General features: G+C 37.0%; 1 protein-coding gene across 1 annotated transcript; it reads left to right on the top strand.

Moving 5' to 3' along the window:
* Positions 1-1,058: 1,058 nt before the first annotated feature.
* umodl1 (uromodulin-like 1) lies at positions 1,059-15,646 on the top strand (the record flags this gene model as incomplete). The annotated part of the gene is made up of 17 exons (XM_081353900.1): positions 1,059-1,253; positions 1,910-2,152; positions 2,312-2,506; positions 2,594-2,697; positions 2,853-3,036; positions 5,770-5,910; positions 6,169-6,240; positions 6,355-6,480; positions 7,074-7,337; positions 7,534-7,646; positions 8,621-8,834; positions 8,978-9,115; positions 10,113-10,240; positions 12,557-12,690; positions 13,135-13,374; positions 14,735-14,886; positions 15,459-15,646. The coding sequence occupies exons 1-17, from the start codon at positions 1,178-1,180 to the stop codon at positions 15,644-15,646; spliced, it is 2,712 nt and encodes a 903-aa protein (XP_081210026.1). The 5' UTR covers positions 1,059-1,177.
* Between the last annotated feature and the right edge of the window lie 1,610 nt (positions 15,647-17,256).

Genomic DNA, 17,256 nt, shown 5'->3' with positions numbered 1-17,256 from the left:
TCTGTGTGTGCACGGTTTGCATTGTGTGTGTTCACTTCTCACTGCACTTGAATGGGTTAAATGCAGAGAGGACAAATTCAGAGTATGGGTTACCATACTTGGCCTCCATGTGCCACTTTCACTTAAATCAGGATTTGAAATCAGCGTGTAGTTTGGACACCATATAATTTCTGACTCAACACAGCAGGAACAGCTCACTGTTTAAAAGAAACTGCAATACAGACATACCACATATTTTGTACTGTAATTTTATATATATTTGAGCTCGATTTATTTTCCTCAGTCTATTATTTGACAAATAACGTGTTGAATTATGATCCCCTCAGTAGTTTCTCAAGCACACGGTACATTATGCTCTCTTGCTCTCTGCATGAGAACACATTAGTCACTCAGTGAGCGCATAACACTAACATTCTTTAATTAGGCAATTTTTCACACCACATTTATTAGCTGCTAGATTTATCCAAATGCCAGGCTGGCTGCTGATAATCTGGTGTCCGTATGTGTGCGTCTGTGTATTTATGACTTGTAGTATGTTCTCATAGGCTAAGTATTATGTGCACTGCTAATTCTAACTTAGCTGGTTCAGTCACAGCACAATTTGCACCAGGAAGAAAATATCATGAAGCAAAAAGCCTTTTGCAGTTCAACAAGCGTGAGCTTAGAGGTTTGAAAAAGTGTGTAAAATCACCATGGTGACACTTTGAAAAACACGAAGAGCATCATTAGGGAATTTTCTCACCATTAACTCAAATAAAGCCTATTGCCATGACTAAAATGTCTGACAAGACCAAAATCAAACCACGTTTAGTCATTTTTACGCTACTGTATATTTTATTCTCAAAACCCTTTCAAAATGAATTTTAATTCCCACTACCAGCCCACCATGGCTTAAAGGTAAATCGTCAATATCACATATTACACCATACAGTAGGTGAAAGTGAAATGCTTTTAAAAATGCCATTGATTTTCCACTGTTGTTACAGGAGTCACCTGTGCAGAGCAATTAGAACAGACTCAAGGGAGTTAAAGGGCGTCTGTGGAGAGCAATGGGAGAGGGGAAAGAAGAAGGGTTTGCTTTCAACAGTGTATGTGGAGCTCACAGAGTAACCTGTTCTGTTCACAATGACTGGTTTTTAAAAACAAGAAGCAAGAATTTGGCAAATCAAGATTCAAAATGCATTGGGTCGTTGCTACCTGGTTAATCACATCTCTCCTTGGCCTTGGAATGGGGCATAATACTTTATTTGAAGGTAGGAGAAATCTGCTTATGTTATCCAAATATGTTTCATTTCAGTATCAAAACTGTGTCAGATGTTTTCCTAAAAATTCCAATAGAAATAAAAATGAGACATACAGGGAAAGTATCTCAAATGAATGTGGATAAAAGTAGAAGTTTTTATGAGAAAGTTCATAGTGAAATCTCTGACATTTGATTTCATACTTTGGTATCTTAGCAAACCAGAGCAATAGTTTCACCTCTGAACTTCTTAAGGAGATTTCTTTTTCCAAAAAAGATAATAATAATAAGATGATCTCATTGATTTTTCTTTTATGGTGGGATGTTGTCTATAAATATGAATCTCTTTTAAATGTTATATCTTTTTATATAGGTAGCAAACAAGTATTACTACAATTGTGAAATATTATTACAATTTCAAATAAATTCAGTTCTTTTTAACTTTTTTTATTCATCAAAGAATCCTGAAAAAAATGTATTATGGTTTCCACAAAACTATCACGATGTTTTCAACATTATTAATAAAAATAAATGTTTGTTGAGCACCAAATCAACATATTAGAGTGATTTCCGAAGGATCACGTGACAATGACGACTGTAGTAATTAATGGCTATAAGATTGTAAAATTAGTCCATTCCAGACAATTTAGAATTTCTTTCATTTTTCAGGATATGACCGGACTCTGTCAGGTTATCATCTGTGTAACGTAACTGAGCTTGTTTCGGTGACCAATGTGATCTCCTATCCAACCTCGTACACCCAGAGGAGACCGTGTGGTGGGTGGCTGCCATGGGCAATGTGTGACGTCGTGGTTTATAAGACAGCATACGAAACAAAGGTGTATAACATGTCCAAACAGGTCATGAAATGCTGTCATGGCTACGAACAAGTTGGGAGTTACTGTGCCTTGTGTGAGTATTTTCAAAAAAATTCATTTGAGATAGATTGTAAAATTGTCCCAGGAAAGAGAAGCGATGCTGCGGATTGTCTTAATCAGCATTTATTATTGTAGCCTTTTTTTTTTTTTACCGTAAAAGTGTTTTTATTTATTGATATTGTCATTATCTTAGCCTTGAACAGAAGTGCAGAATTCACATCTAAGCCAGGACTGTGTCCCTCAACAAGTGTGACGAGGTCTCTGTGGAATAATTCAAACTCCTCTGGCTCCATGTGCAAGTGGGACATAGATTGTCCTCAGTGGCAAAAATGCTGTCAGACAGAAAACATCTCCAACATCTATCAGTGCTCAGACCCAGTACCATCAGGTATACACAATCCCATACACTACATTCCAAAATTCTAATAGGCACATTGTTAAATAACATTCAATAAGTTGTCCATTTGTCCTCAAGCCAACAGAACCTGCTTCAATGTGACAATAACAGTTAAGACAAGCTTTCAGCTAGTAACTATGGACAAAGGACTCTTCAACCACACCAGACTACTGCACTCTGTGGTTTGTAATCATCAGTCTATCATTCAATTTTAGGTAGTTGAGCTCCCTACCTAGGCAGCATACTTGGAGCAAACACTACATTTTGAAATAGCCCATAGGCTTTGTCTAGTGGCTATGTTGATCTGCAGAGATGTAACTGCTGGTTCTTTCCGTAGGTAACTGGCGCTCTGGGAACTGCTGAAATTTCTGTGCATCATGTCCGGTCATGGTCATCAGGGCCCTTCACAACCTCTTCATCACTGCTGGTTTGTTCTACTAATGTCTTATTTAAAGAAGATATCTCTACAAGACTGGATCAGTTGGGAAACATTGAGGAGGTGACTAGTGTGGTGGTCCAAGGTACGACAAGTAGGGAGCGTGATTGGCATTTCATATGATTAATTTAGTCAAGAATGACAAAATGTGCTTTTAATGTGAATAGTAACATATTTCAATGTTATATATTTTTGAATGCATTTGTATTGTGTTGAGTCGCTCGATGTCTAATGTACAATCCATTATGTATTTATGACTGTTCATAACTTTTAAAATCAGTTACATACCTAGATTGGCCTAATTTGATACCCAAAGTAAGATTAATTAACTGCTAGTTGGTCATACTAGTTCTTAAAGTCCCCCTGTAGTCAACCATTTGTTCCCTTAAAACTCACCTTTGATCACCAAAATGACATATTAATCGTTTTTCCTTGAAAAAAGTCATGCCTTAAAATAGCTTGAATGTAAAACACTACACCCTTGCCTCTTTTAGTATACGCGTTCTATGAATATGCAAATTAGCCCCGCCCCCACTCACACCTGGGCTGCGTTCAGCCCCGACAAAACGTTGCACAACGTTATGCCTGGTTCAGATTACACGATTTTAGCCCGATTTTGGCACGATCCATTTGACGTAGGGTGTCGTGGGGATTCGTAAACGACAACGGGCGTCGTGACGCAAGATTCGATCGTTTCATCTCGTATAGTGTGTCATAGTGGGCGACAACCTACGTCGCGTCTGCGATGCTTCACGACATCACGACAAAAATAGCATGTTTAATTTTTTAACGGTCCTCCACGACGGATTCTAGAGTGAGTGAGTGAGTGAGTATGTGAGCGAGAGTGAGTGCGCGAGAGAGTGAGTGAGTGAGCGAGCGAGAGAGTGTGTGTGTGTGTGTGCGCGCGCGCGAGTGAGTGAGCGAGCGAGCGAATGAGTGAGTGTGTGTGTGTGTGTGTGTGTGTGTGAGATTGTGTGTGTGTGTGTGTGTGTGTGTGTGTGTGTGTGTGTCTGTGCGCGCGCGCGCGAGAGAGAGATAGAGTGTGTGTGTGTGTGTGTGTGTGTGAGTGCGTGTGTAATATATGTGCGGGTAAATGTGTGTGTGAGAGACGGCTCGCGATGACTGGTCGTAAAGCAACGTGTAGTCTGACATGTTTCTTGTCCACGACATGACAAGATTTTTAGGAGTCAAAATCGTGTAGTCTGACACAGTGACTATCGTAACAGACAAAAAAAATCGTGTAATCTGAACCAGGCATTATTTAAACAGAAACGGTGATGCGTTGAACACACTGTTCTGATGACGCAAGAGTTGCAACTATGGCAGCTGAGAAGGCCATTCTTTGTGTTCTTTGTGAAGAATTTTCGGAGCCTGATGAAGTCGGTATAAATGTGTTTAATACTACTTCCAATGTTACAGTTACTGCACTTGCCGCCCAAAACAAAAGAGACCTTCCCAATCGAGTGAAGGGATTGCTGAAACTGAAATGGAAGCACACATCTTACCTAATTCAGACTAAAACGCATCTATTTAGCCTCACATACTGACTTTATTTGTAGTTCATAGGCTACTGTTTTAATACCCTGTATTTTCTTTCTCATTTTTAGGAAAAGCACTTAAAGGGATAGTTCACTTTGAAATTAAATATTGGTATGTTTTAGCTTACCTCAAGGGCATCCAAGATGTAGGTGTCTTTTTTTCCGCAGTAGTTTCAATTTTGATATTTTTAGGTCAAACCGGTCTTGTCTGTCAGTCGTATAATGCAGGTCTAAGGTCACGGTCTCAAAGAGCATGCACAGAGTCCAAATTAAAACAATTCCCCATCGTCCAAATTAAACAATTCCCCATCGTAAGTACACATTGATAATTTGGACTCTGTGCATGCTCTTTGAGACAGTGACCATAGACCTGCATGATATGACTGTCAGACAAGAACGGTTTGACCTAAAAATACCAAAATTGAAACTACTGCGGAAAAAAAGACACCTACATCTTGGATGCCCTTGAGGTAAGCTAAAACATACCAAAATTTAATTTCAAAGTGAACTATCCCTTTAATTACCATTGTTTATTTCTATACCAAATGTCATACACTTGCAATGAAGCTAAAAATATAAACAACTACATCATTATGTTGATATCCTATATTTTTACAATAAAACTTACACAAACATGTCTTCTAATATCCTCAGTTGTTGCATATACCGAGCTGCATCGAACACATTGTGCGAGTTCACTTTAATACCGCGTGCTTTATATACATGTTGCTGTTTATTGGACTGCAGTTCTGACACACCCACCAAACAAGAGAAAACGGATCTCAAACCCCGTTGCACACCGGTGCACGCCGTTTCCAGGAAACATGGCGTTCAACCCGGAAACCGTAGCAAAACGTTGTGCACCGTTTTGAACTTGAACGTGCCCCAGCTCAGAGATCCACTTGTTGATGATCACACATTGACATGATTGGTTACAAGGTAGTTTGTGACGTCAGAAGCACCAACGATTTCAAACCGCGTCTTTGGTTCACTGCAGTTTTAAGGAGAAAATCTTCAGCAATGGTGTTGATTTATGAATTTGCACATGGTTTGTCTTAAATCATATTAAAAACACCACATAGACATATAAACAACATTAAAAGCTTGATTTTCACCACAGTGGGACTTTAAGACACAGTCTTAACATAGCCTAATGGCTGTAGGTTTTGGGAACCACTGATCTATTTGAACTTTTAAGTAATAATTACAGCTTGTCCATTATCTTGATGAATCCACATCTTACAAACACACTCATGGATACATTATCATTTCCTACACAGATGTGGATGAATGTGCAGTTCCGGAATTGAACAGTTGTTCTCCACAGGCACATTGCAATAATTCACAAGGATCTTACTCATGTGCCTGTCATCATGGGTATCATGACCTCAATCCTTCACAGCCAGGAACAGATTGCATGGGTAAGAAAGGACAATCATTTAATCAACCACATGAAGCTACCTGACGAAGACTTAAAGGGTTGAAACGTTTTTATTTGTCTAATATTAAAATAGAGCCCTAGCCGTTTCCTTCTTTTGCTTTTCTGAAGGCCTTCTTGGATGTTTTTGGTCACACACCTGTTTTTTAAAGGTGCACACACCATTTTGTTTTGTTTATGAAGCTCCATAATTCTGAAAGGACCAAAAATTCATTTAAGTGTTTTTTTTTTTTTTTTAAAGCAGCCCCCACTGTCACTATGCAACCTTTCATGAACAGCACTACTCCATCCTCGATTACTCACCCCCCGCCAGGTAGGAATAAGTTCTGCTTATCTCCAACTCTGTCAAAAATGATCAGTTATGATGCACATTTTTATCAGGAATCACTTTGAATCTAGTTTGTGCTGCTTTCCCTTCTTTTTTAAGGTAATAGAACAATCACTGATGGAGAACAAATGACTCCCATCTCCTCTGGACCAATCTGGACATCCACTGCTGATCCCTCTTCACGTTTAAACAATTCTTCCATCAGCCAACCTCCTTCTACATGCGGTGTGTAATGCAAAAATGCCAAGTACACATACAGGCAGAGGACATTTTGTTAATACATTTTAAGTGGCACAGTATACGTGATTCTTGGATCAAGTAAATAATGCTGAAAAAAAAGGCCGACAGAAAACAAATGGCTTTGTGGTTTAGTCCCATTTGCCCTGTTTCCAGCATGCACAGGGGTGTGAATAATTAACATGGTTGCATTGTTTTATTTGCAGGTTTTATATTTATTTGTGTTGTTGATTATATCATCATGAGATGATACATAATAATTAACAATTTAAAACCATGTAAATAAAGAAAAACTTTTGTGCAGGTTTAATAAGAGAATCTAAGAAATCTCCTTAAAGAGGTCATCTCTAAATCTGTCTAGATCTAAATTAGTATAATGTTTATCAAATTTTAAGTCATGGTAAATCTGTGTTTAGAATTGGTCTGAATCAGTTATTAATGGAAACTCATTGTTCAAAAATCGCTTTTGTTAAAACGAATGTCTTTGAACCCCCCTCATTTTCATCCACTGCGTGTGTAGCCTGTTTTGACTTGTATAGCCATATATCTATCCAACTACTAACTTCTTTTTCTTTGTTAAGACTACCTACCTGAGATCACCAGTCTGTTCTCTTATGACGTAAATGCATCAAGCTTTCTTGTGGCATGGACCACCAACAACCAAACTGGGGTCACTTTCCACCTGGTTCTGCTACAAGGGACCACTGTGCTGGAAAACATATCGCATGTGGAGAACTTTAACTGGACGTTCAATAGCCTGAATCCTGCGGTTCTTTATACTGTACGTGTCACTCCATTTGTATGCGGTAACCAGGGAAACTCCAAGGAGATCAAAGTGAGAACAGGCAAGTATAGCATTGGGTTAATTAGTATTAAGTGCTTAATGTGTAATTTATGTATAATTTTAGACTTTCTTTATTACAAATTCAGACTATAATAATACCACAGATTATAGATTCCTGAAGTTTATGCTGTATATTACGGTGTCAGCATGATAAAATGTGCTCATATTAAGGTAACTAAATACTGTGTTTTCTTTAGATGGACAGTCACTTCTAGCTACGGCCCGTTTTACAAACATGAACTATACAAAGGCCTTGAGTGACCCAAACAGTGATGCATATAAGGAGTTCTGTAGAAGTGTCATAGATGAGGTTTGATGGATTCCATATTTATCTAAACACATGATTAAAAATGTATCAACATAATACTTTAAGCTTGACATAAAATACACTCTTCAATCATCCATTCGTATTCATCATTTGGTGGCTCTGAATTGTCAAAAAAACACCTCTAAAAATGCTTGCTACGGATGCAATAAACGCAGAAAATGGAACCCGTTCCAAATTTTTTTATGATGACGAACTTTCAGAGGTAGTGTGTAAACGTGATTGACACAACGTGAGGTCTGTGGAAATGTGGTTTGAGAATTTTGGACTCAGTGTGCAAGGACCTTAACTCTACAAATAATCTTGATTATGATTACTGCTGCCTCTTTTTGTGAGAAGTGTTGATTCACCTTTGCCTCAAAGGTTTCTATTTACTATTTTTTTCAGCAATGAGCACAGTAACCAATCACAGACTAGCACATAAAATCAATGTCCAGAGGCACAGAAGAAATATGCTCATTTTGTTCTAATTATATCGAAAAATGTGTAGACACAATGTAAATATGAGATTCATTTTGGAGTATACTGTAGTCAACTTCATTGATTCACAGCGGGGGGAGCTTGATGTCCAGTTCCCCCTCGCTGGACTTAATGTAACGGTTGGTCTAACCACACCCTAACCCTACCATAACCCTATAGCTAAACGTAACTCCACCCATTAGGTCCACTGAGGTGGAGCTGGACTACGTCAAGCCCCACCCATTATGTCCAGAAAGGCTGCACTGAATGCCATTTGGCTCTGCAGTGAGCACCACTTGGACCTAAATGTGACTTTGAAATCATTGAGACTTGGTGGTGAACACCTTAGCAACTACATAGCAACACCCTAGTGTTTTGCATGGGCAAGCACTCACATTTTCATCAGATAATGCAAAAATCTTTTGTTTTAAGCTATATGATTCATAATAACCAAGATAATTTTCAAAAATGTGTTGATACTCTTTCAAATGTGTCTGCAGATTCTTTTGTACTTGCCTCCAGAGACCCGTGCATTAGTCAACTCTGGGCAGGTCATCATCCAGATCACATCCCTCTCAGCTGGCAGTGTAATCGTGAACTTTTCCATCAGTTTTCAACCCAGCAGCAACCTGACCATGTCTAGCATGTCCAGAGATTTTATTGCGTCTCTACAGAAAAGCTCTAACTACACAGTAGACAGTATAAACACAGAAGGTATGGGTTATTCTTTCATGTATTAAAGACTTAAAGAAGTTATTACTAAACATTAAATGAAGTTTGATGTTGGAACTGTTTCCACACTCATTAATGATGTGACATGTTGACTTGAGATGTGATTGGTCTCTTGTTATTTATAGATTTAAATGAGTGTGTGTCAGCTGTGGCGGACTGCTCTCCGTGGGCTTCCTGTGAAAACACGAATGGCTCATACACCTGTGCCTGTTGGTCTGGATACACAGATTCCAACCCCAGAAGACTAGGACGCAGCTGTGAAGGTACATGCTGTATAATGCTACTGTTGAGAGATTTCATTAGAATGTCACACACCTTTAATCGAGACAAACAGAAGTCAATCATGCACAGATACTTGTGACTAAAAATGACAGTATGGATGTGGTATGCTGCAGCAATAGAGTGCCACAGTGATGACGTATTTTTGTAGGCCAACTCAGAATTTTGCATCACCCAGGTTGATCCCTTGACAAAAACCCAATAAGATTTTCCCATTGGCTTTTGTATTATTGCAAAAAACAAGCTGCTTGACCAACAAAAGTTTATCATTTAAGTTGAAAATAACTTTTATGAATTTTAAAGCATAATTACGTTACAATTTATAGAGTTAAAAAACTAAATGTAGGCTTTAAACAAACTATACCACAGTCACATGACTTCAACGTCACCAGCATTAAGCTTTTAATAACTCTTTCAGTCTTTACTTAAAAAAACATTTTCTCTGAAATTGAGTTAGAATAGTTACAAAAGTGCAATTATAAATTGTAATAGCGAGTAGATAGTAGTAGCGAGTTTACCTGTTCGATGTGATGACGTTTAGTGTCCTTTGTAGTCCCATTAAGCCACTTATTAGCAATTGCCTTTTAAAAGACTTTTGCCTTAAAAAAAGTTTTTTTTCACTGATTTATTTTAATGCTGTAGAACAAAACTTGAAAATATCTTAAACCTGTGTTAATTACAGACCTTATTTCAGGCATTTAACCCACTCAATAAAACCATTGACTTCAGGACAACAGAACCGGAAATGCTAAAATGCTAATTGCTAACTTGTTTCTGGGTTTTGGCCTACAAAATATGTCATCCCTGAAGCACTCTGTTAGCAAGTGACAACAATCCAATCAATTCTAAGTGGATACAATCAAGTCCTCCCTACATTTTTTTCTATTTCAAAAAGCATTTTCAATCGAAAAGCTATTTTATTCAGATATACTGTATCTGTTATTATATTCTCCTCTGTGTTTCTTCCTGTTCATGACATAGCTTCACCTAACGCCACAACCGTTAATCCCACCACAAACTATCCTGGAGTATCTTCAAATTCCACTGTCACGGACACTACAACATCTATTACAAAAACTACGTTTGGAAACCTATCTATGAGCAGTACAGTGAGCACACCTCATGTTCAGAGCATCACCACAACAACAGTGTCTTCGACTTCCACAACTAACAGACTCACAACAATGCCAGCAAACATTACTACAACAATGCTCGCACACATGACATCAAACATCCAAGTCCATTTGATCGCAAATGTAGCTGTTGAGTGCAGCCTAGGGTATATATCTGTCTTCATAAGGCAAGACGTCTTCATGGTCTACAGCATCCCAGCGAATGCCCTTTACCTTGGTAAACCAGAATGTGTTCTCAACAGAGAAAATGGATCCCATGCGTGGGTCACTACAGCTTGGGATAAGTGTGGTATTACACTAGAGCATGTAAGTCCTCCAGTATCATTTAACTCTATACATTTGAGTTTATATCAGTGCAACTTTAGTATCATTATCAAGATAATATTGTAATATTTATTAATACCTTCGATTGTTTTTTCTTTTTCATTATTCATTTTTAGTTTAGTTAAAGTTTTTGTAATTTAGTTTTTTATGTTACTGTTTTTTATTTGTTTTTATTTCAGTTTGTTTTTTATTGTATAAAGTTAAGCCAGTTTTATTATACAATAAGTTGACATGCACTTGACATCCCATAATAGATATTCTTCGGCTTATAAGAGTATTAATTTTAGTAGACTGTCTGATTAATATCTGCCAACACTTTGATGATCCCCCAACACACATTCTTCTTACTATAACTAACTTTGACAAGTGCATGTCAACTTCTGCTGCTAACCCTTTCCATAACAGCCTACTAGTTAGTTGTGGAGCTCCACGATTAATCGTTAAAAGATCGTAATCTCGATTTAAACACCCGTGATCTCATTCCTAAACGAAAACGATTCTCCCGTGTATATTATACCTTTGACAAAATCCCAGCGGAACATTCAACTCTGCGAGTCAGAAAGATAAGATGGCATGTAGGTAGACAGCTATTAGCCAATATGAAACAGACAATTCATATTATCACAGAAGAACTGGGATAAACGTTTATAGTTCGGATATAAACATTGATGTCTATCATGGAAGCGATAAAAATAGAGTAAATCACCTCTAACATGGCCATTCAAATAACGACTGTATAGATTACAGCGTTACGCCAGTAGGTGGCGACAAGACCTTAGTTACCTTTAATGTTCAAACCGGAGTCAGACAAAATGGAGAGACTCAAAATGAAATGACAACATTTCTGAATGGTTAGTTGATGAATTTATGTAGCTTATGTGTAGTTATCTTCTAGTCATTGATTTGCATATTCTGTCTTGATAATCTGTAAATCGTCTTCTGGGGGCTGGGTTTATGTACATTTTAGGGTTAGTGATGTCAGTAACCTGGAGGAATGTCGTGTAGTCCCTACCAGCCATTTGTTGTAGTCCATAAAATGCAATTTCTTAAGAATATCTCCTTTTGCTTCAAAACTCCTTGAGCGTCAAAACTTTGCAGATGTTGTTTCTGATCAAACAGCAACATTACACACTAACTAAAGCTAGAAAAGTAAAATCGTAATCAACCACCCCTTTAAAACTTAATTTTGGAAAAATACTTTGTAATACAAATCTTTATATTATTAACTAGCTTTCTATTAATGCAGTACAGTGAATGACAGCCGTCTGCAGTCTCCCAGTGGCTTACATTATTGTCAGTTTAGTGTTAGTGATTTTGCAGTAAAATTTACAGCATAACAAAAGATAACATCTATGTTTTCACGTCCGGGGGAACGGCATTTGGCATTTGGCGTCACGGCATTTGTTTCCAGGCAGACCATTAAAGAACGTGACACACACGTCTCCTGTAGAATTCAACCAGATGACGACTATGAAAATCCTGAAGTAAAGTGTGCCATATGCATCAGACATTCAGCCAACGTAATTTTTTTGGTTATTCCTTCAGAAAGAGATTTGTTCAAAAAATGCTGATTCATCCTGTAAGGAAACAAGTGAAGTATTTATGAGTGATTCATTGAATCATTCATTCAATCCGATTAAAAAAACATTAATTAAGATTAACTGCAGCAATTAACATGTTGTTATGTTTAGTTATTAACATAAATTATTAAACTAAACATAAATATGTTTAGTTGTCTGGTCAGAATCATGTTTGAAACAAATAATTTTCAATTTATCTATAATCGTGTGGCTCGGTGACATGTATAGGTGCAATGTTACTTTTAGATAACACAATGTTTGAAGTGCACCATCAAAATAAAGTATTTACAAGTTGTGTTATGGTTTTAGTTTTTGTTAACTATAAAAACTGGTTTATGCAGAATTTAGTATGATAACAACCAATGTTTTTTTTTTTTTTGTCTTTCAGAACAGCACCCATAATTCATTTACTGTGATTCTATACAAAAATGTGTCGGTGGCTTCTAGTGTGCATCTAGAAGTTCCCATCATCTGCACTTACCCCAGTCGCATCCTCATCTCCGCGGGATCCGACCCCCCAAGGTACAGTGCTTCCATAGCAACTGTCTCTATGGAGCTTGTTTTTCTCCTTTTCAGGCTCAGTACCCCGTCTCTTGTCACGTCAAGTACACCTAGACTCAGTTTAAGGTGTTAATTATGTCAGCGTATATTAAACAGCATACATTTTTCCTAAACTCAGATACCAAACTGAGACCAGATACCTAACTTAGGGGTGGGAACTCCAGTAATTTAGTTTGTTGTTTTCAGTGGGTGAATCTCATGTGTCCAGGTCACATTTTACGTTCATTAAAAAGAAAATGAAGACTGTTTTAAGAACCATTAAATATATATTATTAAAAATATAATTCATGAAAATGCAAAAAATAGCATTTGGTCACAAAAGCAAAACAGGCTTAATTTTCTTTAAGATTTTTGATTTCTGAGTGAAACTCATTTTGTCGCTACTAACAAACCCTGTCTTTTTAGGTCTTTTGAAACTATCAATAACCCAGTGGCTGGATTTGGTAGCTTCCAGGTTACAGTGCGTCTGCTGAATGGCACGTCTCCATTACCTGAGAATTATGCCTTTTACCCTGATGATGAAGTCATTGTTGAGGTTGCGATCAACACTAATATCACTCAAATCAAAGTTGTCATCAGCAAATGCTGGGCCACTTCAAGCAGCAACTCATCAGAGTCACCCAGCCATGTGTTTCTTCTGGATGGGTGGGTACAGCTGAATAATGTCTTTCAATATGAGAATGTAAGTTTTGCGATGGCTATTTTCATTTGGCAAGAACTTGCAGCTTTTAAAGACACACTTCACAGTTTCGGTTTTTCTCAAAAAGCGACCCCTAGAGTCGCTGCGGAGTACTTGTATTTAACGTTTATGTCGTAAATACCACTCACGCAGAGCCGTCGTTTTTTTTCCTTGACTTTTCTGACCGTGCTTTCTTTGTTTTCTTCATCGACTCTGCCATGATTCACGTCTGAAACGCGTGCTAGTGTCTTCCATAGAGGCTGCTTCACATGTTGTTGATGTATGTGACGTTGTGCCGTAAAGCAAATCGTGATTATCGCAAGATTTGTTGGGGTGCCACCTCTCAAACCTGCATTGATGGTTTTGCCAGTGCAAACCCTCTTTTGGCATTAAAAAACTACTGTCAGAATTTTACTAAAGACACGCAGTGATAAATTAGTGCTGAAAAGGCGTGGACAGGGGGATTTTTGTGGCTGACCTTAAGAGTAAATGAATCATGCAAGGTGATTAGTCAATTTACTAGTATTTTTGCCATTTTTTACTGTGCCCAAAAAAACTGTCTTAAACCAGACGCTAATTGGGAGTTTGTGTTGGTCATTATGGAAATGATTTGGCTGCATCTGTGTTCTTTAATTTGTGCGTCGTCAGTAGATCACGCGCAGAACTTTCCACTCCCATCGGCGCTTCTTTTGGAAATTGCGCTCTTACACACTAATTTGCCCTGTTTAGTAAATCTGTCTTTTAGTGCCATGTCAACCTTTCTCGCTCGCTGTGACAACTAAACTATGTCACTCGGAGAATCTTTTCTCTATTTACGGTCCGGATATAACAAGAAACGCAATCGCGAGTGACGTATGTAGGCTATGTAATTTCCCACGAAAACCGTCCCGCCAGGTCTAAGGGGTCGCCGTTTACACGACACCATTTTCAACTAAAATCGTAAAGTAAAACTTTTTATGTGTTTTGGCCGTTTGTTTACACGATAGGCTACCACAAACACAAATTGTGCACGAAAAATGCAAAGAAATAACTGGTTTTAGTACATCATTGTAAACGTACCCTAAAATATTAACATTTATAATCGGCTTTCCATAGTGAAAATACGAAAACCACGCTTTAGAAGAAGGATTGATAATGTATTGACTCATAATTTAAATTTTGTTAATTTTGAAAAAAAAAAAAAGTTTCATAGTGTAGCCTATCTTTTAAAATTAGGTTTTACCATGATATATAGTCACAGGTGCTCAACTGTCAACATTGAACTGTTCTGTTATTAGAAACACGCTGTGTAATGCCAGTGTTCACACATCTCTCACTGCTCCTCAGATGTGCAGTGGCAAACTCCCACACAACTGTTCTTCAGAACGGAAACGGCACTGTGTCTTTGCTGTCAGTGCAGATCTTCTCATTCGTGAATCTGGACGTCATCTACCTGCACTGCCAGATCCAGATCTGTGTTGAAATTCAGGAAAACACCTGTAGACCTGTAGGTTGAGAGCTTACATTTCATGTAATTCATTCATATACAGTGGCCTTACAAAGCATTTGGACACTTAGGCCTCACAAACCAAGAATTAAGTGGCACCTGAAATTATTTTATTTTATACTATACATTTGATGTATTCTAAGTGTCCAAATACATATTGGGACCACTATAGTTTATGCTAAATAGATACATAATTAAATAATTGCTGTGGTTGTATTACAATTTATTTGACAAATGATTTATTTTTATTTCTTTCACATTTTGTTGTTTATTTTTTACTTTTTTGCATAAATTAAAAGAACAGCATGAGAACGGCAATGCAAGACAGTTTAAATATAAATAATCTTTTTGCAATTCATTAGGAATGTATGGGGAGGGCATACAGGGCTTCCAACTTATTTGAATCGACAAAGGCTTCTCTTGGACCCTTAAACAGATTACATAAAGGTGAATACTTGAGTACTAATGAATATGAATGCTCACATAATGTCTTTATTCCTTGTATATAAGGACATCATTTCAGTTGACAAAATCACTACTAAATCTTTTTTTTTTTTTTTAAAGCATCGCCGCAAACTGATACATCAGATACTCTGCATACTATTGGATTTGTTCTACTTGGCGTTGGTGTGTTTCTGTTTTCCCTGGCTGCCATCGCAGGATTGGTGTATCACAAAAGGAAAATCGGGGTCTACAACTTTAATTTCAAACCACAGCAAGAGAACTTCAGCTATAATGTTTTTAGCACTTAACTGCTCTGTAACCGTAAACTGAGGTATAATGTTATTATTGGATATTACTAAAATGCCTATTACTAAATATTAACATTACTAAAATTACTGCACTGTAAAAAAATATTTTCATGATTTATTATTACAACATTTTTTCTTTTGTCAAATCAACTTAGATAATTTATATTGTTCATATAACATATTTTGAATTTGAATCTCCTTCATAGTATTAACTCACATTTTTAATTTCAATAAACTCAAAACTAAGGCAATCAGGTTACTTACTTTTTTAAGTTAAATCAACAATATTTTTTTTACAGTGTAAAATTGGATATTACTAATAATTTAGCATAGAACATTCAAATTAAGAGTTTAATTTAACTATATCTTTGTACTAATTTACAAGTTACTTTAATTTAACTACTTTTTTTTTGTCAGCACTATAAAACTTAAAACAAACTACCAAATACTCAGCTTTGTCAGTGATGGCACTCTCTTAAATATGCCACTAGAGGACGCTGTTGTATTAGCGGTGCAATTTGATACCAGCTTTGGTCTGTTGTCTGCATGTGCTGTAGCTACATTAGTGGCAGATGAAAATTTGACTTTTGTTTTATTAATTATATTTTAAATAAATGTATACTTTACCTGTCTATTAAATGTTCTATCAAATTAGTGTTTCAGACTGTTCATTTCTTTATATATATATATATAAAAAAGAAATTTAAGGAGTGCATGTAATATGAGTAGCCTACATTATTATCGTATAACCCTACAACTCTTGGAATATATAACATATGGACCATTTTTTAATACTTTTGCGGGTTTTTTTTTTTTTTTTTTTTTTTTTAAACCTTAATGCGGGCCGTGGTCGTTATTCACTGGCATGATATGGAGTGCGAGCGGGACTTTTATTTTTTTAATTCTCATTTTGTGGTCCGAAAAAGAAAGTAGAGCATACACAATTAGAATAACACCAGGCTGAGTAAACGATTAATTATTTTTTTCTTTAGGATGAACTAACCCTAACATTTCCTAAAAAATAATTCGAGTAGGCCTATCCGAGATTTTGAATGCATGGAGCCTGTGGGAGAGAACAAAACCTCCTTGCATTTATTGTTGGCTGAAGGGGTTTGAGAATTCTCCAGAGACCTGGAGTGTAATGTAAGTGCATTTCGGAGAGAGGTAAGTCACACATCTTCAACTCACAAATTCGTTTTATAGCCTACATCTAGCCTAAAAGTAAAGTAAGGCATCTCGGTGGCAACGTGCCTCCTGGAGCTGTATAATCGTGTATTGTGTGTTTTCAAAGATATAGCCTACTGAATGAGTGGGTGGATCTGTGAGCATGTTTATGTTTGCTGTAAATTCATACCTGTTGAAGGAAATAAGCATGTTAGCTTGCACACTGGATTTCACTTTCTATGGTCATATTTAAGTTAAAAACATTTCAGTTCTTCAAAGTCTGGATTTGTAAATTGCGTCAGGATAAAGATGTACATCAACAGATTTGAAATATATATATGTTATTTTAATTACTGGTTCCCTCTGCTTCTGTTCAGCAATTCAGCCCTTCAGCAATTGACCTACTGTCACAGAAGCATACTAAAAGATCTTGTGGAAAAAAAATA

This window comes from Scardinius erythrophthalmus, assembly GCF_964197995.2.
Source record: "Scardinius erythrophthalmus genome assembly, chromosome: 23".
Taxonomy (NCBI): Eukaryota; Metazoa; Chordata; class Actinopteri; order Cypriniformes; family Leuciscidae; genus Scardinius; species Scardinius erythrophthalmus.
The sequence above is the reverse complement of the archived record's forward strand: the minus strand, read 5'-3'. Positions and strand labels throughout refer to the sequence as shown.